Source organism: Diabrotica virgifera, chromosome 6, assembly GCF_917563875.1.
Source record: "Diabrotica virgifera virgifera chromosome 6, PGI_DIABVI_V3a".
NCBI classification, from domain to species: domain Eukaryota; kingdom Metazoa; phylum Arthropoda; class Insecta; order Coleoptera; family Chrysomelidae; genus Diabrotica; species Diabrotica virgifera.
The window spans coordinates 36187358-36211334 of NC_065448.1; the positions used below are offsets into that span (position 1 = coordinate 36187358).

The following is a 23977-nucleotide window of genomic DNA, read 5'->3' on the forward strand; positions in this document are numbered from 1 at the left end:
CTATAGTAATGAGTGAGCCTGCAGACAGGGAACTAATGGTTCCGTATGTGCAGGCTCACTCATTACTATAGAGAGCGATGTGATATAATATATATTACAGTATAGCTCCCCATGCATGACAAGCATAAGGAAGTAACCTATAACCTTAGAACTAACAAAAAAATTAAATAAATACTCTATTTAAATTATTTTTAAACATATTCAGAGATATATCAAAAATTTCAATGTGTTTGTCATTTATAAGTTTACAGTAACGATCTATAGGTGAATTTTGGCCATAACTTGTGCGATGGAAAGGAATATAAAATGTTATAAAATCACCTCTTCGATTTCTAGTTTGTATATCAACATTAATACACTGTAATAGATCACAGCAATCTAAATTTCCATTTATTAAATTATACAAAAATACTAATCCTACTTGATTACCTCTATTTTTCAGTGTATTAAGTTTTAAACTGTTTTCTATTAATGAATAATCGTGATCTACAATAGTTTGACCTAATTTAAATGCACAGAACCTCAAAAATTTGTGTTGAATTTTTTCAACAGTCATATTATGAACTGCAAGTTATGGAGACCATACTATAGAGCCATATTCAAGTTTAGATCGCACCAAAGAACAATAAACTCCTCTTACAGTGTCAACTGAAAAATTACTACAGTGTCTCAAAATAAATCCTAACATTTTTGAAGACTGAACTGTTATGTAATTAATGTGTTCAACAAAACTCAAACTCTCGTCAAAAATCACTCATAAATCTTTAACTTTTGAAACATATTTCAGATCTTCATTATTTATTTTATATGAAGTATTGATCTTCCTATTACCTTTGAAAAAACTAATGTAAAAATGATAGAGGCATTCAATCAAATAGAACGAGCTGCACAAAATAGTGGCCTTAAAATCAACCAGAACAAAACAAAATATATGCAGGTAAGTAAAAACACAGAAATAAGGCAGCCACAAAATATAACGATAGGAGAATACAACATTGAGGGGGTAAAAAACTTTACATACTTGGGATCCCTAGTCACATCTGATAATAACGTAGCAGAGGAAGTGAAGAGGCGAATATTTATTGCCAATAAAAGTTACCATGGCTTAATTCGGCAACTAAGATCAGACAACGTCGCAAGGAAAACAAAATGCCAAATATACAAAACTCTAATAAGACTGGTACTCACATACGGCTCAGAAACCTGGACACTCACTAAAAGAGAGGAAACATTGCTAGCCACCTTTAAAAGAAAAATCTTGCGACACATATATAAGGGCACAAAAGAAAATGGAATTTGGCGAAGAAGGTACAACTTTGAACTATACGAAATATACCAGGATCCGGATATCATAACATTCATTAAAATAGTACGGCTGCGTTGGATGGGACATGTAGAAAGAATGGAAGAAGGCGAAATACCAAACAAAATATTCAAACAGATGCCAGTAGGAAAAAGAACAAGAGGAAGACCGAAGCTGAGATATTTAGAACAAATAGAAAATGATATAAAAACCTTAAAAATAAAAAACTGGAGAAAAAAAGCACGAAACAGATCAGAGTGGAGAAGAATCCTGGAACAGGCCAAGACCCAGAAAGGGCTGTCGAGCCAATGATGATGATGATGATGATGATAAAAATTTTATGGGGGTTTTGTTCCCTTTAACCCCCCCAAACTTTTGGGTACGTTCCAATTAAATTATTTCTGCGGTACCATTAGTTAAACACTGTGTTTTTAAAACTTTTTTACCTCTTTCTATTTTTTCGATAAAGCTCTTTTTATCAAGATATGGCTTCTTTTTAAAATGGTTCAAAATATACCTAAAAATGTAAATCATAAATAAATTTTCATATTATTAGTCTCTACAATCGTACTTAACCATATACAAATATGTGGTGGATTTGACAAATATTCAAAATATCAGGATAAAAACTGACTTCAAAAAAGTACTAAGAGGCAAAAAAGTTTTAAAAACATTGTGTTTAATAGTACCACAATAATAATTCAATTGTAACTTACACAAAAGTTTGGGGGGGTTTAAACGAACAAAACCCCCATAAAATTTGTATGGGGTGTCGGGTGTCCAAATTTCACTATACAGTAGAACCTCGATTATCTGTCTCTATTAACTGTCACCTCTGTTCACCGTTTTGTAAGAGAGACTAAAAACTTTTTTTACAGTCACCTCCTGTTTTCATATGATATTTTTTGACATGTTTTGTAGTAAATTCAATTATCTATTTACTACAAAACATGTCAAAATTTACATGTGAAAACAGAGATGACCCTAAAAATGGTTTTCGTCTCCTACAAAATTCATGAAAAAGCAGATAGGAGGTATTGTCACATCACCGACGATATACCAGAAGTATATGTGGCCATACCAAATAATACATCCTTGATAAATATAAACATTTTTATTGCACAAAATCTTGTCATATATTTTTTTCCATAATCATCACTAGGATGATGATTCATTTGTATTGAATTGTACATTGCAATTCTCTGATGTTTGGGAAAAAGGGCTCAAGTCAGAATTGCACATCGATAATGTTTTGATGATTTCTGGACCAGAAAAATCGGCTCTTTTTATTGGTACATACAGTGTAAGTCTGCAACACTTTTTTTTATGGTCCAGAAATCATCAAAACATTATTGATGTGCAATTCTGACTTAAGCCCTTTTTGCCAAACATCAGAGAATTACAATCTGGTCATAACTGACCAATGAGCAAATTTAATTTAACCTAAATTACTACTGTTCCTTAAAATGAAGAGCTTACCCCATAGCGTCTCTTATCTAATCTAACAAGATCGTGCACTATTCTAACATACACAGGCACACAAGCACTACGCTCTGCTTTTCACTATCACCTATCACTCAAACTAGTTCAAAAGGCTTTGTCCTCTTCAATCTTCTAGTTTGTCCAGTAGTAGATATCGAGGAGTGTGGATTTCCTCAATATTCTCATACTTATGAAGTTGTTGTTGCTCATGACTTCCTGCTATCTTCTTGATGACTATATTATCCAGGTTCCATTCCTAGGTCTTGATATTTGTTTATAAAGTAATATCTTATTATGCATCGACAATGTGGAGTTTCTTCCAACTAGTCAATACACTTTTTATAGGTATCTTTCTTTTGCCTTTCATAGCCACAACAAGGCTATAATACGTTTCCTTCCTGGTTTTTTTGTAGACCACTTTCAGCTGATTCTAAAAAATTAAAATGAATGGTAATTTTCTATTCTTTACAATTAAAAATCAAATGAAATAGGTACTACTATTTACAGGTAATAATATGCATAAATAATTCGTTTCCTAAAGAATACAGAAAATTTAAAACGTTTTTATAATACTTACATAATTGTTTAAACAAAAGAGACCCAGCCAGAGCAAAACGCAAAACTAACAGACAGAACTGCAAAAAAAGCCACTAATTTCCATTTTCCCACCCCCTTATCTTATATGCATTTTCCAATCAAAATTTTTAGGTTGTCATGAACATGAAAACCTCAACAAATAATAATAAACAAAAAGCTCTACTTCCACTTCCCGCCAAATGGACACAGGTTGGTGACACTGAATTCACGCCAAATAAATGAAAAAATAGAACAATTTTCTTTTTCGTCAATTTCTTCACGTGAAGTTTATAACGAACAAACCTGGATGTCAAAGTGTGCTTTAACACGTCAAATTTGGCCTTGAATAACTTTGTCAATTTATTGTTCAATTTATTGTTGATGTAAAGTGGACTTAACAAATGATAGGAAAAAGAGTAAGTCCGTGATAATACCATAGATATAACAGAATAGATTAGGCCAGTTCGAAGAATAGCGTAACGCGGAACAGTTCGGGTCGGTGGTCTATCTATCTCTCTCTACCGGCGCTTAGCTTTCTCTCTCTAGCATATGATGGCCGCCGCCTGTGTGTCGCTGTCGTTCCGTTATAGGGCTTTTCATCGATTGTCATTTGTTTCGAGCTTCTGTCATATGTTGTATAATCTGTGTATAATATTAATTTATACGGTATGTGACAGAAGCTCGAAACAAATGACTGTGAATGAAAAGCCCTATTCCCACCTCTTGGTAGATACGCTCACACTCGCACGACAGACAAAGATAGCTAGACCACCGTACTTGATATCGGCGTTACACCCCGATGCATTGAGTGGCATATGACTAGCCTGATCTATTTTCTTTATGGCTCCAGTACACGTTGGGCCAACTAGTTGGCCAATGAGTTGGGCCAAGCAGGGCCGCGTTTAGGTCAATTGCCGCCCTAGGCAATTCTCTAGTAGCCGCCCTTCAAACATGTACCATTTTTGCGAAAAAAAATGCAAGCAAAATTTTTTATTTAGGGAGCGTTCAAGTATTATGTAACACGATTTTTGAAGATTTTTGACCCCCCCTCCCCCCTACGTAACGCAATTTTTGAAGATTTTTGACCCCCCTCCCAACCTGCGTTACGTAATACTTAAAGGGCCCCTTTAATAAGAAATGTATTAAAATGAGGAACATAGAATTTATAAAAAATAATATTTTACACAAGTGAGAAGAACAAAAATCACACTGATCACAGTATGGTATGAATTCACTTTTGACCGGTGAAAATAAACACAGAATGTTTTACATAAAAATGAAAAATTATGATTATGTATAATTTGCAATTTGCACTAGTATAAGATAGGAATGTGTTGCGATAGCAGTAGCCGTTATTTTTTAACTGTTATTTCACTGAAGCTATTTTACACTGTTACATCATTTTCATAACAACTGAAATATTCAGGTAGCTGACTAGTTTTTTATTTATTGTAGACCTATAGGAAGAAAACCTACCCGTGTCCTGTCTAGAGTTCACGTCCGTTTTTTTAATTATTAACAATTTAATTTGTATGTAATTTCTACATACATCACATATATGCAATTTTATTATAAATATATTAATTAATAAAGGGTCTACTTTGTTTAAACATTTCTTGAAAAAATTATTTTTTTCCAAATACCTATTTTCTTAATCATATCATTATAGTATGGTATAACTAGATCCAAACCCAGGCATCCAAAGTGAAAGTTATCCTCCAGCACCAAATTTTTCTATATGGTCTACAGTCTACATAATGTTCAGAAAAAAGTCACACCATTTTGAGCGTCGGGTTTGGGGGGAAGAGGGGGGAGAAATCGGTAAATTCGTAGTTTTTTAAGTTTTTCGTCAATATTTCTAAAACTATGCGGTTTAGCATGAACAGCCTTCTATACAAAAATGCTCTACATTAAATTTGAAACAAAAAAGGTCCTCTGCATAATCCGTCTAAAATGAACGGCTCCAAAGTTATGGAGGTAGTATAGTATAATTGGTCTAAAAAAGGCCTAACCCAGACATTAAAAGTAAAAGTTTTCCTCCAACACCAAGTTGTTCTATAAGGTCCAGATATTATTCAGTAAAAAGTTACACCATTTTCAGCGTCCCGTTTGGGGGGTAAATAGAGGAGAAATCGGTAAATTAGTAGTTTTTTTATGTTTTTCGTCAATATTTCTAAAAATATGCTTTAATGTTCTATACAAAAATGTTCTACATTAAATTTAAAACAAAAAAGGTCCTATACATAATTGTTATAAAATCAACGATTCCACAGTTACGGAGAGTAAAAAGTGGAGGTTTTCGATACTTTTTATATTTTTTGAGCAATTTATAATATTTTTACTGATTGAAATAATTTTTTTTTTAACAGAATTTGCTATTTAAGAGGCCGATGGGATGTTAGTGATAATCCCTTGAAGAATTAAACGTCAACCTCACCACCCAAAATCATCTTCAATTGCCCAAAAAATATAAAAAGTATCGAAAACCTCCACATTTCACCCTCCGTAACTCTGGAACCGTTGATTTTATAACAATTAAGGATAGGACCATTTTTGTTTTAAATTTTATGTAGAACGTTTTTGTATATAACATTGTTTACGCTTAAATATAGTTTTAGAAATATTGACGAAAAACGTAAAGAAATAACTAATTTACCGACTTCTCCCCCATCTCCCCCCCTCCAAACCGGACGCTCAAAATGGTGTAACTTTTTACTGAACAATATGTGGATCATATAGAACAATTTGGTGTTTAAGGAAAACTTTTACTTTGGATGTCTAGGTTAGGCCTTTTTTTGGACCAATTATACTATACTATCTCCGTAACTTTGGAATCGTTCATTTTAGAAGGATTATGTATAGGATATTTTTTATTTCAAATTTATTATAGAACATTTTTGTATAAAATGTTGTTCATGCTAAACCTCATAGTTTTAGAAATATTGACGAAAAACCGACTTCTCCACTTCTCCACTTCTCCCCCCTCTCCCCCCCCCCCCAAACCCGACGCTCAAAAAGTGTACCTTTTTTCTGAACATTATATGGACGATATAGAACAATTTAGTGTTCGAGGATAACTTTCACTTTGGATGTCTGGGTTATGTCATTTTTTGAATCAATTCTATCATACTATTAATGATCATAGAAAAAGTTAAAGTATATTTTAATAAATAAATTATTTTTATTAAATGATAATTTATTGAACATAATTTATTCATTAAAATATCCCTTAACTTTTTCTATGATTAATAATTATTATTTTCAAAAATTATTTAAAAAATTAGACTGTTTATTAATTATTAAATGTCTAGGCAAATTGCATATTTGTAATTTACACAAAAGTACATACAAATTAAAAGAAGAAATATCAAAATTCATTGAGTAGATCCCAAGATATAGAAAATGGTAGTATTTTTAAGTTGCTTTTTTAGTTTTTGAACTCGTGCATTTTTCGGCTCCCGCCAGGTAGCTGACAACTGTTTTAATTGTTGACCTATAGGATAAAAACGTACATGTTTCCTGCCTAGAGTTCGCGTTCGTTTTTTAATTATTAACAATTTAGTGCAATCAACGCAGAAGCTCCCCCTTCACTTACTATGACTAATCATCATTTGAACTACATTTTTAAAAATTCGAGTAAAATATCATCTTTCCGAATACCTATGTAAGAAGATGTTTTCTACGGACAAAATTTTTAAAGTTATTGTAAATGTTTATAAACTAGTATATTTTACTATAATAGATAATTTTTTATCTTTTTTTAATACATTTTGATAGGATCACTTTTCTATTTTCATTTGGCATACGCAGAATTGTCCTATCTTCATTATTTTCTGTCATTTGTTATTACAAAACAAAGGTCTCTGTCAAAAATATAGTGTCACTCAAATTCAATAAAATTTATACGATTAGATTCGTTTTAATATAACGATCAATTCTTATCATTGCGCCAACTCTTAATTATGAATAATTACGGCGCAAATTGCAATTAAAGTTTATCGAAATCACATTTTTGGAGTCCATAAAATGTTAGTTTACAATCATTATTGCTCTGAGTGCTATTCATAACAGCTTAAATCCCGCTGGGCCTAAGCGGATTAGTGAAACTAATCCGCTGATTTATGGAGTACCGAAAATCTGGGTATTTTAAAATATTTTTTCTCTCTCTAACTTATGTACCTACCCATTTGATTTCAGATTTATTTATATCAATTTCTGCTCTTATTTTTGAAAATAGAGAGTTGGCGCAATGATAAGATTTGATCGTTAATTTAAAACGAATCTATTGGTATAAATTTTATTGAATTTGAGTGACATTATATTTTCCATAAGATGTGTGCGATGTCCTTTTGGGAGTTTGTTATGTACCCCAATACCCAACTTTGAGTAAAGCGAAACACTACAGTTCTAAGTCAGTTTTAGGAAAACTTATTAATAAATAACGATTTTCAGTTATTTTGCAGTTTACGAAGCTACAAATTAACTTTTTGACTTTCAAAAATCGTCATTTTGAAGGTTTTCAATGTTCTAAAAAAAAATTGTTGTAATTTTATGTCAACTATTTAGCTTTTTAATTGAGTGCAAAAAATGGAAAAATCGCGTTGATTGCACCAAATTGTTAATAATTAAAAAACACGAACTCTAGGCAGGAAACATGATGGTTTTCATCCTATAGGTCAAGTCCACAATAACTAAAAAGTAGTCAGCTACCTTGATATTAATTTCATTGTCCCGACCATGGTCTATTTCTTGCTTATTTCCCTGGCTGGAGTATTATATCAGTGCGACGACACGAATATTATCTCCTTGTAATAATTCAGTTTGAAAATCCCAATTCTAACTCGATTTCCTACTGGTAATCTTTAGTTTCTGCAATATGTGCAATATTCATGTGATCAGTCAATTCACCGTCTTTGCGGAGCTTCTGGCGGCCCAATAATCACTAAATTTATGACTTCCGTTTTTTTGGATGAATAGTGTTAGGTTTAAGATAACAGAATGCTATGTTTGTTTTATTTTTTATATGAATGCAATTTCTTTTATTTAGAAACGAACGCCCACTTCTATTTCATTGATGGATGAATGACAGAATGCTATGTTTGTTTTATTTTTTATATGAATGCAATTTCTTTTATTTAGAAACGAACGCCCACTTCTATTTCATTGATGGATGAATGATGAATGTACTTATTTGTTATTCGATTTTAATTTTTAAATACAAATATTTTTTTGTACAGTATTTTTGCCGCCCCAGGGGCGTCATTTGATAGGGTTAGGGGAGGCAGTTGCCCCCTCCCCTGAAAATGACTGAAATTTACAAAAAATACTTTCAGTTTTCATCATTACATCATATAATATAATGTATTGTATATTATATAATGCTTGCCCCCCCAAATCAAAATTTCAAGCCCCTGTGCCGCCCTCTCACAATTTGCCGCCCTAGGCAGCTGCCTATATTGCCTAATGGATAAAGCAGCCCTGGGGCCAAGTAAGAGCAGTGAATACATGCTGATTACACGTTGGTGGAGTTATCAGTCTGCATTAACCTTTCTTAGTGGATAAACAAAAAACAAACTCTGATTATGGATATGGATGTGGAGACTGTAGCAGCTGCCGCAATAATTAATTTGTACAGGGCAATTTAATTTTCCCCTGTAAGGGGAAACCTGTATACCTTACCTTAGGGCATTATCCTGTTTGCCATGTGACCATCACAGGCCTTTTTATTGAAGTATGCACTTTTAAGGCATCTATATTTTATGTAAAGGGTTTTTACCCAGATATTTTTCTTTTGTGGCTCAGCTAGCATCCAGTTTATCGAACACTGATGATGATTTTTTATAAAAATCGAAAACGTTTTGTTGTGATGTAGCCCTTTTAACGGATTTTTAATTAAAAAAATTTATACCTTTTACAAAGGATTTCTTTCCAATTTTATAAATTAATAATTTTCCCATTTCTATTTTATTTCAATTTCTATTTGTATGTAATATTTTTTAAAAATATGTAACTCAAAAGGCCCATTTCGCAGATTCAAGTTTATATAGGCAACCCAAATTACACGCCGCTAAGTCATGGGTCAGGATTTAGACAGAATCGAAGCACTGGACACTGGAGTCTGGAGTAATAATTGTACGTTAATTATTAACGTACAATAATAATTTTATTATTTGTTATAATTATAAACTCTCTACTGTTCTAATAATATAATCTGTAATGTAAACTGAGTGCTGTGCTGAGTGTGAGTTTTGAGTTTTCGAGAGAATAATTCACAAATTCACTTACACTATAAAAATTATTTTTATAGTGATTTAACGTGTTGGGAGTTGGGTGTAAAATATCAAGTGTAATCTAAATGGAAGTAAAACAAGAACATAACGAGGAAGCCTGTAAAATAGAAATAGAATATAATGATTTGGATGGTTTTAAATGTGAAATTCAGGAAGAATCAAATAGCAAAAGTACACATGACACAACATATGATTATTTAGATTTAAAGGAACATCTTGTTGTAAATCCTAAAATAGAACAACATGACAATAAACTTAATCCATTTGAAGAAAACCAACAAAATGAAAATGGTTAGTACCTAATTAATATAAATATATACTTCGTCTAATTTACTAACCGTTGCACGTCATCCGCGTCATAGCCTGTGACGTCACGTGGTACCAACACGAAATATTTAGGGTTTGTTCTTTTTTAGAATCATTTTGCCTAGTACACTGGAATTACAGCCATTAGACATATTTTATTATATATGTTACAGTTAAAGTTGATTCTCAGTTAGAGTTGACTCCAACTAGTTGGAGTCAACTCCAACTGAAACGAGCAGTAAAAGTTGATTTAAAAAATTTAAATCAACTTTTACTAGTTGGAGTTGACTCTTCCTGGATCGATTCAGTAAATGTTGATTATACGAGAATCTTAAGTGCATTTTTGATGAGTGTGCGTTTCTTTGTTTTGCCCGTTTCAACTACTTATTATTATAATCTGTAACGTTGCCCCCGTTAGGTAAATTATTCTGATTCGATTTTTTGCACAAAATTACTCAAAGAAATACATCCGTATAACAATCCTTATAACATGTACACAGGGTGTCACGCGGTACCGCGGTCGAAAAATTGTTTAACCAATTTCAGTAAAGTCAGTCAGTAAAATGACTCTTTATCGAACGAGTCTGATATTACGAGCAGAGGAACAGACGCGTTCGATTAAGGGTATTGAGGTGGTGCGTATAAAATTGTATCGTTAATCATAAAAAACATTAACACTTACTTACAACTTTGAGGAAATTTTTTTAATTTTAGACGAAATAAAAAATTCGTATGACAGTAATGACAGTAATGACAGACGACTTTTGCATGATGGCCGGTTTTGATGTTTAATCGATAGTTATCAATATTGTATAGGTACCTACCTAATTACTAAATCTGTAAAGTTTTGATTTATTTTGTATGAATATAATTGCGAAACACAACAGAATTTTACTTTTTGACAAAAATTTTATTAATAATAAGATAAATTTTGTACAATATTTTTAAGGCTATGGGTACATAATTCGCAAATATTTTACGTGTGTCCCTACTTTTTCTGTCTTTACACGGCAAATTACGTGTAGTAAAATTCACACTGGTATGGATATGTAAACAGTACTAGAATGTCATTCTACTTGAAAATGTCATCATTAATTTAAAGAGATGGGTTTTGAATGTTCTTGGATAACTGTTATTTTTATAATTGCAAATTATTAATTCAGTTAATAAATGTGATAATTTTTTCACTAACTATGTATTCAGTGATTGTAATAATTTATTTGTACAACAAAGACTAATACTCAATCGAGAAAAGAGGAAAAGTGTTAAAGTGATTTTTTAATAATACAGTGATGAGCGCGCTAATAACCGGCAAAATAGCTCAAAAGATGGAAAATGTATTAACTTGTGAGATAAAAAGAAATGAAACTACTGGAGGTGGGATTTTATCGGTACTAACTTATAATTTACATTACCAATATGGACAGTTTCCACCTTTATACCTTTAAACGTCAGCTAGTTAACTTCAGTCATAATTCTACGTGTGACGTTCTTTCAAACCTGAGTTTTAATAAGTTACGTATGTCTTCTTCTTCTTTTATTTATTGGCCTCTACTTGCATGGGTATTTGTCTAGTCCATCGTCTTGGAATAAAGGAATAATCCCTTATTCACCTACAATTTAGAGTTAATATCGGACAAATACAACAAAGGTAAAAAACTTTTCTCGTACAGGGATAACTGCCGACCATTACACAATCTGCTTCTACTTCTTCTTCTCGTTCTTTAGTTAATTGGCAATTTTGAATTGTCATGGGACAAATACAACAAAGGCAAAAAACTTTCTAGTTCAGGGACAACTGCCGATCATTACAAGATTTCCCTGGTGTAAGCTGGGCGAATTATCCCGAGGGATATAACCCAATAAAGGAAGAAGGAGAAGAAGATCATTACAAGATTGCGTAATGTAGCCTCGGTTATTTGAAGTGAAAAACCCAGATGATTACAGACTGTTATTATTACAAAATGTTGTATAGTTATTTTACCCAGATTTTAATTATCTAGTCGTATGTAATTTTTGACATATTGTTCAAATTATTTATTATTTTATCCATTCATTTTCAATATTTTACTTTTCTCATAACTACGTATGACGTTAATATGACATTAACATTTTTTTTATTTCGCATAAAGTAAAAATCAATTGAAGACAATAAAGCAAAATAAAAACAGTTTAATTAGTAGTAATTTTTTATTCTAAAATTAACTTAATTTCCACCATGATTTTAGACGTCCCGCATTTACTCATGTCACTACAGAATTGTCGAAGGTTGTTTCAAATCCCACATTTGTGATTTTTTTGCAATAATTAAATATTAAAATTTGAAATTCTTGAGTTATTAAGTCTAAATTTTAGATGATTACGGGATTTTTCCTTTATTCTGAGAGGATCAACTGGCCAAAATACCCATGCAGGTAGAGGCCAATAAACTAAAGAAGAAGAAGACTTACATAACCTGATAAAACTGAGTTTGAAGGAACGTCATACGTAGAATTAGAATTATGACCGAAGTTAACTAGCTGACGTTTAAAGGTATAAAGGTGGAAACTGTCCATAATGGTAATGTAAATTATAAGTTAATACCGATAAAATCCCACCTCCAGTAGTTTCATTTCTTTTTATCTCACAATTTAATATGTTTTCCATCTTTTGAGCTATTTTGCCGGTTATTAGCGCGCTCATCACTGTATATTGTTATGGAACACTTACAATTTTGAACATCTTTATCAACAAAATACTTGGATCACAGAATATATTATCCTGATGTATTCACTGCTTGGATCTTCCACAAATAATACACAATAAAAAACTTTTTCTTAAGTTCACGTCTTAAATCAATTATTTATCAAATACACTATATATCAATAATATTTAATCAATAACTCAACATATTCCCGATGCAATGTCAAATATTTAAAATTGTCACTGATTGTCAGTGTCTGACTGACAATATATGTTGACAATATTATATTCGGCTGAGTGCGTTGTAAGACAAAGATAGATTTGGAAAATTTTACCACGTCATTGTGTTCATTTTTTTCGAATCCTGAAAAAACCAATAAATATTTTTGAAAAATTTAAACGCAGAATGAAAGACTAAATTATTACCGAGGGCCGAAAGTCCCTTAGAATAAATAAAAAGTTTATTTTGAATGATATATTTGAAATTAAAAATCACACTAAATTTTCTCTTAGTTTTTCACCCCTGTAACTTATTAAAATAAACATTATAGAAGTTCTCAGGGACTTTCGGCCCTCGCTAATAACGTAATCTTTCATTCTGCGTTTAAATTTTTCACAAATACTTATTAGTTTTCTCAGGATTCGAAAAAAATGAATCCCCATTTGAATAGCATTGCAGCCGAAAAAACGTACCGATCCTCTTAATAATTAAAGTAAATAAATTTTAATTTCACTCAAATAAATAATCGATTGCTGCCATTGACCACTTACATTCAATCTCGGTTAATTTGATTAATTATCGCGGCAGGTAAAGTAACATTCTTCTTTCAATACAACAAAGTGTTACTTTACTGCCGAAAATGAGGGTAAATGAGCACAATAATGAATGATTTTAGTGAAGTTTGGCGATAAACAATGATTTTAAACAAATTCGCAAAAATACATAGTTTTTTCACTTCGTACAAATTTTTTTTAGATCCGTTGGGCCTTTTTTTCTCTAAAATTGACTGTTGTCGAGTTATTAGCGACTTGGAATTTGAAAAACGCCAAAATAACCATTTTCAAGGTTTAATAACTCGGTTAAAGATAATTATTGTCATTGATTAATAAACACAGTAAGTTTATAATCAATGTTATTGTGAAAGTCGAGCGAGCGGCCGTGGAGTAACTGCATAATCGCTGGCCTCATACGCCAGTGCACGTATGCTCGAGCCCTGCTAAAGACAAACCATTTTCATTTTCAATAATGACACGAGCCGTCTCACCGTGCCTCGGAGAGCACGTTAAGCAGTCGGTCCCCCTGGGCTAGTGTACATCGACACTAGTTACTTGAAACAGGGTTAAAGATGTATTGGCGCCGGAACTGTTCGAAAGGCAAAAATTCCATACGATATTATATATTATGAAAGTCAGAAACAAAAAAAATCAAAGATTAAAGCTACCTCTATAAGATCCTGAAGACATTTTTGTCATTATTTCATTAATAAGATATTATTTTTAATTATCAACAATGAGCGCTAACCGTGTATTGAGGCGGCCGTCAATGTGAGTGCGAGTGAGATTCACCATTGGATGGCTGGAATGGTGCATCTCTTTAGCACTCACCATTGACGGCCGCCTAATACGCACTTAGCGCTCATTGTTAATAATTAAAGATAAAGCTTAGTAATAAAATAGTGACAAAAATTTCTGCTGGATCTTGTAGAGGGGGCTATAAACTTTCATTTGGTCACTTTCTGACTTTCGTAATAATGGATTTTAACCGAGTTATTAAGCCTTGAAAATGGCTATTTTCGCATTTTTCAAATTTTAAATCGCGTATAACTCGACAACAATCAATTTTAGAGAAAAATCTCAAAATACCTTTTTTTGCTCAGAATAACCCAAATGATCTAAAAAAATTGTTCGAAGTGAAAAATTATTCTTGTGAATTTGTCTAAAAAAATTGTTTAAAAAACAATTTATCAATCAAGGTACTGCCTGGCACCCAGTAGATTTGTTATAAGGACCTCTTTTTGAGTAAGTTTGTGCAAAAAATTCGAATCGGAGTAATTTACCTAACGGGGGCGACGATACAGCCTAGACTAATTTGAACATATTCAGTAACATTTAATTTCTAGAATCAGCTGTTTGTGTGAATCAGAATCAACTTTTACTAAATGGCATTGGGAAGAGTATACTTTTCCTAGTTGGAGTCTACTTTTACTAGTAAATGTTGAATATAAATCTTCATTTTATATTTATAATCAACTTTTACTGAAACCAGCCGTTAGAGTTGACTCCAACTAGTTGGAGTCAACTCTAACTGGATAATCAACTTGAACTGTAACATATACACATAGAAATAATATTTGATGATTTCTATTAATGTTAACCTAAAGAAATACACAATATGTTTCATTTAATTTGTATAAATGGATTATAAAGCGTTTTTATGAAGCAGATTTGTTCGCAACACACTGTAACCGTAATCGAAGGAAGGTGACATTTTAGAATAAATTGGTAACATTTATTTGACAGTTGCGGTGATGACACTTCATATTTGTTTATATTCTTTACTATATGAAGAGCTCAGTCCTAAAAGGATGAGGGTCCAAAAAAACAAGTTTTGAGAAATTAGGTTTTTAAGTTTTAAAACTAAATAGAAAAATAATTGTCATCCGCCGCCTATGGATTGTAGTGAGTAGTCGGTTGTAATCTGAGCTCCCGAAAAAGTAACATTTTAATAAGGAAATTCAGCGAAAAATTTCCTAATTTTTCAGTAGTGTGAATATAAAACAGTTTTGGTGCTGTGAGTTGAAAAAAAAAATTGGAACACTATGGTTATTACAAGAGAAGTAAAAGAAGCTATTGAAAATGCTGTAAGTCAAGCCATTATAAAAAGTCTCCAAAATAAAGATATTATAAAAAGTCTTACTGATAATGTCGCCGTAGCCATTATAAATACCATTGAAACCCGTCTAGGTAATTTAGAAGAAACAGTGGCGTCACTTAAAGTGGATATTAACTCCACTAAAACAAACTTGGAGCGCAAAATAGAAGAATTGAACGAGAAATTTGATCGACTAGATCAAGGGAACCGGCGCATGTGTCTACGAATTTTTAATCTAAAGGAAAAGGAGAAAGAAGACACCAGAAACGAAATAATTAACCTAATAAATTCTAAAATGGGTTTAAATTTAAAATATGAAGATATTAACTTATGTTATCGAATTGGTAAACAAAACAAGGATAAAGCTAGGGCTGTGTATCTTAAATTAAATACAATCGAGAATAAGCAAACAGTCTACGCTAAGAAGAAGCTACTAAAGGGTACTGGGGTAGTTATTAAGGAAGATCTCACTAACTTAAAATTGGAATTGGTAAATCAGCTAACCAGTCTTGTGGGTTTAAAAAATGTGTGGACTGACAATGGTAAAATCTACGTCTGTCGAAACGGTAACGTAAAAATAATAAAAAATTCTAAAGACTTTGATGAATACAGAACTCATTATAATTTGTAAAGAATATGTGTTTTATCAATTGTATTATTGCTAATGCTCTCTAGGTTTTAAGGCTTTAAATTTTTGTTTTCGATACCATTTTTCTATTTCGCTTTAATAAACGATTGATTAAATTTTGGGATATCAGGTACAATTTATGACTAAATGCTTGAATATCTAGAAATTTTAGATAATAGTCAGGAAATCGATACAAAAGAATATAATAATTTTCAAGATTACTTACTTGAACTGGAGAGGGTAAAATGGGAGAATGGAATTGGTGTGATTCACTTTAATATTCGAAGTTTACAAAAGCATTTTGATGAACTGCTCATATATTTAGAATCAGGTAAGGATCTTTTGGACATAATTATTTTATCCGAAACTACCCACATAACAATGATGTTCGTATCATGTTCTAAGCATATACTACCAACATTCGTCAGAGTATATTCTTTTTAGTATATGCGTAGTACAAGCATAGCATGTACCTTAAAAAACATTCTAAATTTCATGTTCTTTGCACATACTTTAAAGTATATTCTCGTACCGAATATACTGAGTACATTCGTGTACGTAGTAACTCGGAATATTCGTAAAAGTTTATTCTTAGAATGTACCTTTACCGAATATTCTTAGCACATACTTATAAGTACATTCTTAACACATACTTATAAGTAGATACTATTCTCAGAATATACTTTTACCGAATATTCTTAGCACATACTTATAAGTACATACTTAACACATACTTATAAGTAGATACTTTTAAAATATCTTAAAAATAATATATATGTATGTATAGGAAGAATAATGTTAGCCTATAGATTATCAACTTCGTTAAGAATAATTAATGAAATTTAAAAATTTATGTATGTAGGTACTATTAATTAAACTACCGAATTCATTATTTAAAATTGTTTTAATTGTATGGTAAAAATGTTTAAGAATTAATTGTATTAACGAAAAAGGAGAAATTGTCGTTTCGCTTTCATAACTGAAATGCATTTACTATTTTGATTAAGTTTATTGAGTATTCTTATGAAGAATTTTATTTTTACATGGAATTGACATTCAGGTAAGCTGTGTGACTGAGCCAAAACCCACAACCGGCACAAACAAAGCGGAAACGACCGCTGCATACCTGCATAGGGGTTAGCGGGTAGGGGGTTGGGAACAAAGGAAAAATACAAAATATGAAAATAGTTACTGAATAGGCATTTGGCATTTGTGTCTACACTTAACACTAACAATGTCTATGCTGTGTTGTGAGGAAGACCAAGTATTTCAACCAGGAATAGGAACATGCATAATTAAACGTTTTATTTTGTTTGCTGTCAACTTACAAATAAAAAATTCATTTTGGTACTTCAATATTACTTAAATAGTAAGTATGTATATAGGTACATATAAGCAACATATAAATTTTAGTTATTTACATACATATGTTACATAATATTTATTTGGGTACGATAGGTATATGAATATGAATATATAAATTTATATATTCAGCATTTTTATTTTTATATGCACATAATAACTAAATATATATACCTACTTACCTATATAATATTGATATAACTAACTAAAATTTATATAATATTTTATATTTACTTTTTAAGTAATATTGTAGAATGTACTAACTACATTCTCATATGTAATATGTAAATTTAGTAGAAAGTAGAACCTAGGATGAGATTCGGTGATGCTGAAAACATGCTTCTGAGCAATATAGCACTTCCTTGTAATATTCTTCCCATATACTAAAAAGTACATTCTTCCTATATACTAAAAGATGTGAGGTAGTACATTCTAAGTATATAAATAGAAGGTTTATAGCACCTTCTTAGAATATCCTAAAAAGTATATTCTTGGTATATACTGAGAAGAAGTGCGGTAGTACATTCTAAGTATATACATAGAACGTTTAAGTACTGTAATGTAGTATATACTCAGTATGTGCTCTGCACATTCGCAATGGTAATTACGCATATTCTTAGTATATACTTTTTCTGAAAAGTATGTTCTATGAATCTACTAAGAACATGAAATTGTTATGTGGGTAGGGAGGTAAATATAAATGATTTTCATATTCCGAATTACGGAATATATTATAATGAATCGTGTATAAATAAATGCGATGGTACGGTGATTTATATAAAAGATAGTATATCATCTACAATTAGTACTATAGAGATAAATGATAGTAAATTTCTCCGCGTGAAATTTTTAACGAAACATTTAAATACTTATTATTCAGTTGGGATAACTGCCTATTATCGACCACCTGCAACAAATACTCAAATATTCTTAAACGATCTGGAACAATATCTGCAGCAGTTGGATATGCAACATCTTGAAGTTTATGTAGGTGATATAAATATCGACTTGTTAAAATCCTATACACCCGATACAACTAGGTATCTAAACATATTAAATACATATGGTTTCATCTCTTATATAAATAAACCTACAAGAGTTACTTCTGATTCTAAGACAACAATACATCATATATTTATTAGGAAAACTAATAATATAGAAAGTAAAATTGATATAGATTCGATAGTTTTTCAAACCGATATGACAGATCATTTTTCGCCATTTGTTTTGATATCCTTTAAAAGCTGTGACAGTATAAATACAGAACATAAAGAAAAAAATTACAACAAAAAAATTGACTTTAAAAAAATAAATAATTATTTAAAAAATGAATCATGGTCTGAAGTAATTAATAATAATAATGTTCAAATTTCTTACAACAATTTCATTAATAAAATAAACACAATTACAAACTCTTTCACTAAAATTGTTGTCAACAAAAATAACAAATACAAAAAATTACAACCATGGATATCTACGGCAATAATAACATCCATTCATAAACGTCATATCCTCAAAAAACAACTAAATAAAACGCCTACACCCATTCTAGAAGCACAGTATAAGGAATATAGAAATAAACTTAATGTGTTAATAAAAAAACAGAAAAATGATTACTATAAACAAAAATTATACGGTACTCATGGGAATACTAAAAAATTATGGAATATTATTAATGAGGTTGCAGGAAGTAAAAATACACTAGATATTTCTAATATTGATATTGTTAATGAAAATGGGGACTGCGTTAAAAATAATACAGATAAGGCAAATGTGTTTAATAATTTTTTTATAAACTTAGGAATGAAAATGGCAAATAAAATAGAAAATTCAAATTTACCTGATAATGTGTTGAGAGATGTTTATATAGAATCGTCTATTTTCTTAAAACCGGTAACGCAGGCCGAAATAACTATTTTGATATCTAATTTAAAGAATAATTGTTCTCCTGGTCCCGATAAGATTAGTAGCAAATTAATAAAATATATTCATCTTAATATATTGGGCCCATTAACCCATATAATAAATCTCAGTCTCTCAACAGGACAAATACCTACGCAATGGAAGCAATCTATAGTTTCTCCCATTTTCAAAAGCGGTTCTAGAAATAAACTAACTAATTATCGACCGATATCTGTAATAAATAACTTTGCTAAATTATTTGAAAAAGTATTAACAAATAGATTGGTTAGCTTTCTGGATCAGCATAATGTTCTTTCTAAAATTCAATACGGTTTCAGAAAAAAATCCTGTACAGAAGATGCCGCATTGAATCTAGTTGAAACAATAATTAAAGCTCTCGATAATTCTAAAAAATGCCTAGCAGTCTTTCTGGATTTGGCTAAAGCCTTTGACACGGTATCTCATGCCAAACTGTTAGGTAAATTGAATAATTATGGTATTCGGGGTATTGCATTAGATCTTTTTAAAAATTATTTAACAAACAGAACGCAGCAAACTAAAATCGGTGACAAAATAAGCACTAATATTAATGTTCAGATGGGGATACCACAAGGAACGGTGTTAGGACCTATTTTATTTCTCGTATACATAAATAGTATTGCAACAATCCAGAATTTTGAGGGACAGTTGGTATGTTACGCAGATGATACTGCACTCATAATTACAGGAAATACTTGGGAAGAAGTGCATTTTGCGACAGAGGTTTGTCTTAAAAATATTAGAATTTGGCTAAATCATAATCTTTTAACTTTAAATGTCGAGAAAACAAAATATGTAACATTTTCCCCAACAGTTACGGACCAACCATCTTTAAAGATTAGACTGCATAATCCCAGATGTAAAGATAATATATGTGATTGTCCCATACTAGAACAAACCCCTGTAATAAAATATTTGGGTGTTATGATTGATCATCACACAAGGTGGTCACATCATATTACCTATGTCTCTAAACGTATAAGAGCTTTAATACATAAATTTTATAAAGTAAGGTTCATCCTATCTAAGTCCAATCTTATTATGATGTATAATTCATTAGTTGAATCAGTTCTAAGATATTGTATAACTATTTGGGGTGGTGCATTCTCTACTAATTTAAAAAATTTGCAAACTACACAAAATATTTTACTTAGAATAATATTTAAAAAACCTAGATTACACTCAACATCTCTACTCTACCAAGAAACAAAATTATTCAAAATACGTCAAATTTATATACACCAATGTCTCCTAAGGACCCAATTTTCAAAAGTAAAAAACAATAAAAAAACTTCAATTACTAGAACAGCTACTAATCTACATCTAAATACTAATTTATTTAAAAAAACTGTGACGCAGAGATCATTTTCCTATTATGGTCCTAAACTATTTAATATGTTACCAACGCATTTAAAAGAAATTAATATAAGACATACATTTAGTAAAGAAGTAAAGAGTTTAATTATCAGTAACCCGGAAATGTTTAAAATATTTGAAAATGTTTGAATTTGATTTGCACAACCAATTCGTATTTTCTCCTTTTTTACTCTTTCATCTAATCATCTAATAATCATCTAATAAAAAAAAAAACTAAATCACATAAACAGTTAAAATCTAAAAAGAAATGTATCGATTTGCTATTGTTATTGAATGTTTTGATTTATATTTTACTTTAATTTATACATATTATAGACAGTGTATTTAATAAATTATATGTACATTGTATATTATATTGACTGACATCAGTGGGAGGTATCCGACAAACAGATGCCTTGTGTCTAGGTCTGCCTCCGGATGAATCAGTCAGTATAAGTATATTAATTAGGTCTGTTATATGTATATTGTACAATAACTAAGTGGTTGAATAAATTATTTGATTTGATTTGATTTTTTGAATTAACAGAAAAGGCACTTCATTTTGGTTACTAATTCATGCAGTAACTTACAGGCATAGATATATTATACTCTAGATTGCGCCTTACGATCTTAAAATGGGTGACGGTTGCGACAGAGATAAATGAGCCTATTTGGTCGGTAGTCTCTTTCTAATTCAAGGGGAGTATCGACGACGTCACTATCCTACTCTATCGACGAGTATTTTAGATAATTTGACAGTTCGAGCGGATGGCGACGAGAACTGCCCTAATAACACAAAACATTCCATGAATGTTCCTAGAATGTACACACAGGACATTGAAAACATTCCTGGAATGTCCCCAAATGCACACGAATGTCCCTGGAAAGTACCAGGAAAGTGCTGTGTCAGCATTTTAAATATTCTTAGAATGTTCTGTTGGAACATTCCATGAATGTCTACGAATGTTCTTTGGACATTCACAGTCTATTTTTTAGACTGAATGTCTTGTTGGAACATTCCATGAATGTTCTTTGGACATTCACAGTATATTTTTAGACTGAATGTCTTGTTAGAACATTCCATGAATGTCTACGAACGTTCTTTGAACATTCACAGTATATTTTTTAGACATTCACTGAAATATATCGTCAGTAATGTGACAATACCTCCTATATGTTTTTTCATGAGGTTTGCAGGAGACGAAAAACATTTTTTAAGGTCACTTTCTGGTTTCGTACGTATTCTGACTTTTTTTGTAGTAAATAGATAGTTGAATTTACTGCAAAACAAGTCAAAAAATATATGAAAACAGGAGGTGGCCGAAACAAGTTTTTAGTCTATCTTACAAACCTCTTGAAAAAAACAGATAGGAGGTACTGTCACATCACTGACGATATATGGCCATACCAAATAATACATCCTTGATAAATATAAACATTTTTATTGCAAAAAATCTTTACATACATTTTTTAATGTAATTTGCTGACATTCCTAAATATTATAAAAAAATGTGTCACATTTGCTTTGTAAACCTTTCTTTTGCTTTTCGTAGCCACATATTCCGTTTCCTTTCTGGTTTTTTGTAGACCACTTCTCTCAGCTGATTCTAAAAGAAAATAAAATAAAAGGTAATTTTTCTATCCTTTACAATTAACAATCAGAAGAAATATTATTTACAGGTAATAATCTGCATAAATAATAATAATAAAAAAATAAATATTAAATAATATTTAAATAAATAATAAATAATATTTAATAAATAAAATAATAATAATGAACATTTTGTATTTTGACAACGACATCCGATGTGGAAGTAGAAACCTTAATAAAATTATTTTTTCAAGTAAATTGTGGCTTATTTCCCCATTAGAATAATTAATTACAAAAAAGCCACAAAGAAATAGATTTTTCACAAACAAATAAGTATTTAGTATTCATTATATTTATTGTTTTTATTATTTACTTTAATGTCCTACTGGTACATTATTTGACAAATAATGACATTTCGAAGTCTGTTAAGTACGATATAACGCCCTTGGGCATTAAATTTAAATAACGACTTAGATACTGTCAAGTTGACAAATATCAACCTAAGTAAAACTATGGTTACCACAATTACGTTACTACTGTTACTGGTAAATGTACTTATTTAAAAACTAATCAATTCAAAATTCATTCAAATTTTTCGCATATAAAGAATAATTTAGTCGGGCATTAAACGTTGAAGGCACCACAGGTATTATAATAATAACGCTTTCGGTCAACGTATATCCCTATAATACCCTTGGTACCTTAATAACTGTAACATAAGATTATACCTTAATTCTTGTTTTCGATTTCTGATGTTTTTATTTATTTACATTGAATATTAATCTGTTTTGTTGTATAATCTACTTCGCAATAATTATGTGATATATTTGACTTAAAATGAATTCAAAAATTTTTTGTAGTTGGGCAACAATGTCAACTTAGATCTCCGATGTAGATAATGAATTACAACAGTATCTATATTGTACGGACTGTATTATTAATTAGGTTATGCATATACCTGTGTGACATAAGCTATTGGAACAGCACAGTCTCTCAAACGAACAGATGAAAGTGAAGTTCTGTCAATATCTTTTTCTAAAAAGTGTTTTGAACATACTCCTCTATTAACAAATCTGATCTATACTTCATGTCTTCTTCGCAGGATCTTCTGGAAAGCTAAAAATACAAAATATATGCATTACTAAGCATTATTAACAAATTTTAGTTTTAAATAAAAAATATGATTAATGAACTCACAAAATTATTATAAAACAGCTTAGAAATTGTTTATTAGTATAGTCGGTTCCCCAAACTCAGACACAACTGGCTAGTGATTTTAGTAGGTATTTTTTTTTTGTTTTTGGCCAATTTTGCCAAAATTACAGTAATTAGTACTGAGACTGAGTTTAGCAAATCGACTATAATATTCTGTGTATTCATTAGTTGGTACTGCATATTATAGTGTGTGGTCTACCATCCTATTTATAAACGCATACACTAGCAAAAACGCAAAAAGAATTATTTTAGTTTTACAAATCCTTTTGTTATTACCTATCTCTATTTACTATTTTAGTTAGGAATAAGCGAAGTTTGTGGCTTATTCACAATTATTATTAAAATAATAAATGGATATGACCAATTATTAACT

The 23977-nt window shown here is 30.9% G+C and overlaps 1 protein-coding gene and 1 long non-coding RNA gene across 3 annotated transcripts in view; one reads left to right on the forward strand and one right to left on the reverse strand.

Moving 5' to 3' along the window:
- Positions 1–2402: 2402 nt before the first annotated feature.
- On the reverse strand, positions 2403–3972 carry LOC126885865 (uncharacterized). Its single transcript, XR_007698473.1, has 2 exons — positions 3363–3972; positions 2403–3215 (listed from the first exon to the last, which is right to left on the reverse strand). It is a non-coding gene; the product is annotated as an uncharacterized LOC126885865 (long non-coding RNA).
- Positions 3973–9480: 5508 nt separating this feature from the next.
- Positions 9481–23977, forward strand: part of LOC126885867 (zinc finger protein 227-like) — a 35698-nt gene continuing 21201 nt past the window's right edge. Inside the window, exon 1 of one of the 2 annotated variants that reach the window (XM_050652638.1) lies at positions 9481–9942. In XM_050652638.1, the coding sequence (XP_050508595.1) occupies positions 9717–9942 (226 nt within the window). In that variant the 5' untranslated portion in view covers positions 9481–9716. Of the gene's footprint in view, positions 9943–16253; positions 16471–23977 lie in introns of those variants that run through there. The other variant, XM_050652639.1, reaches the window with a different exon arrangement.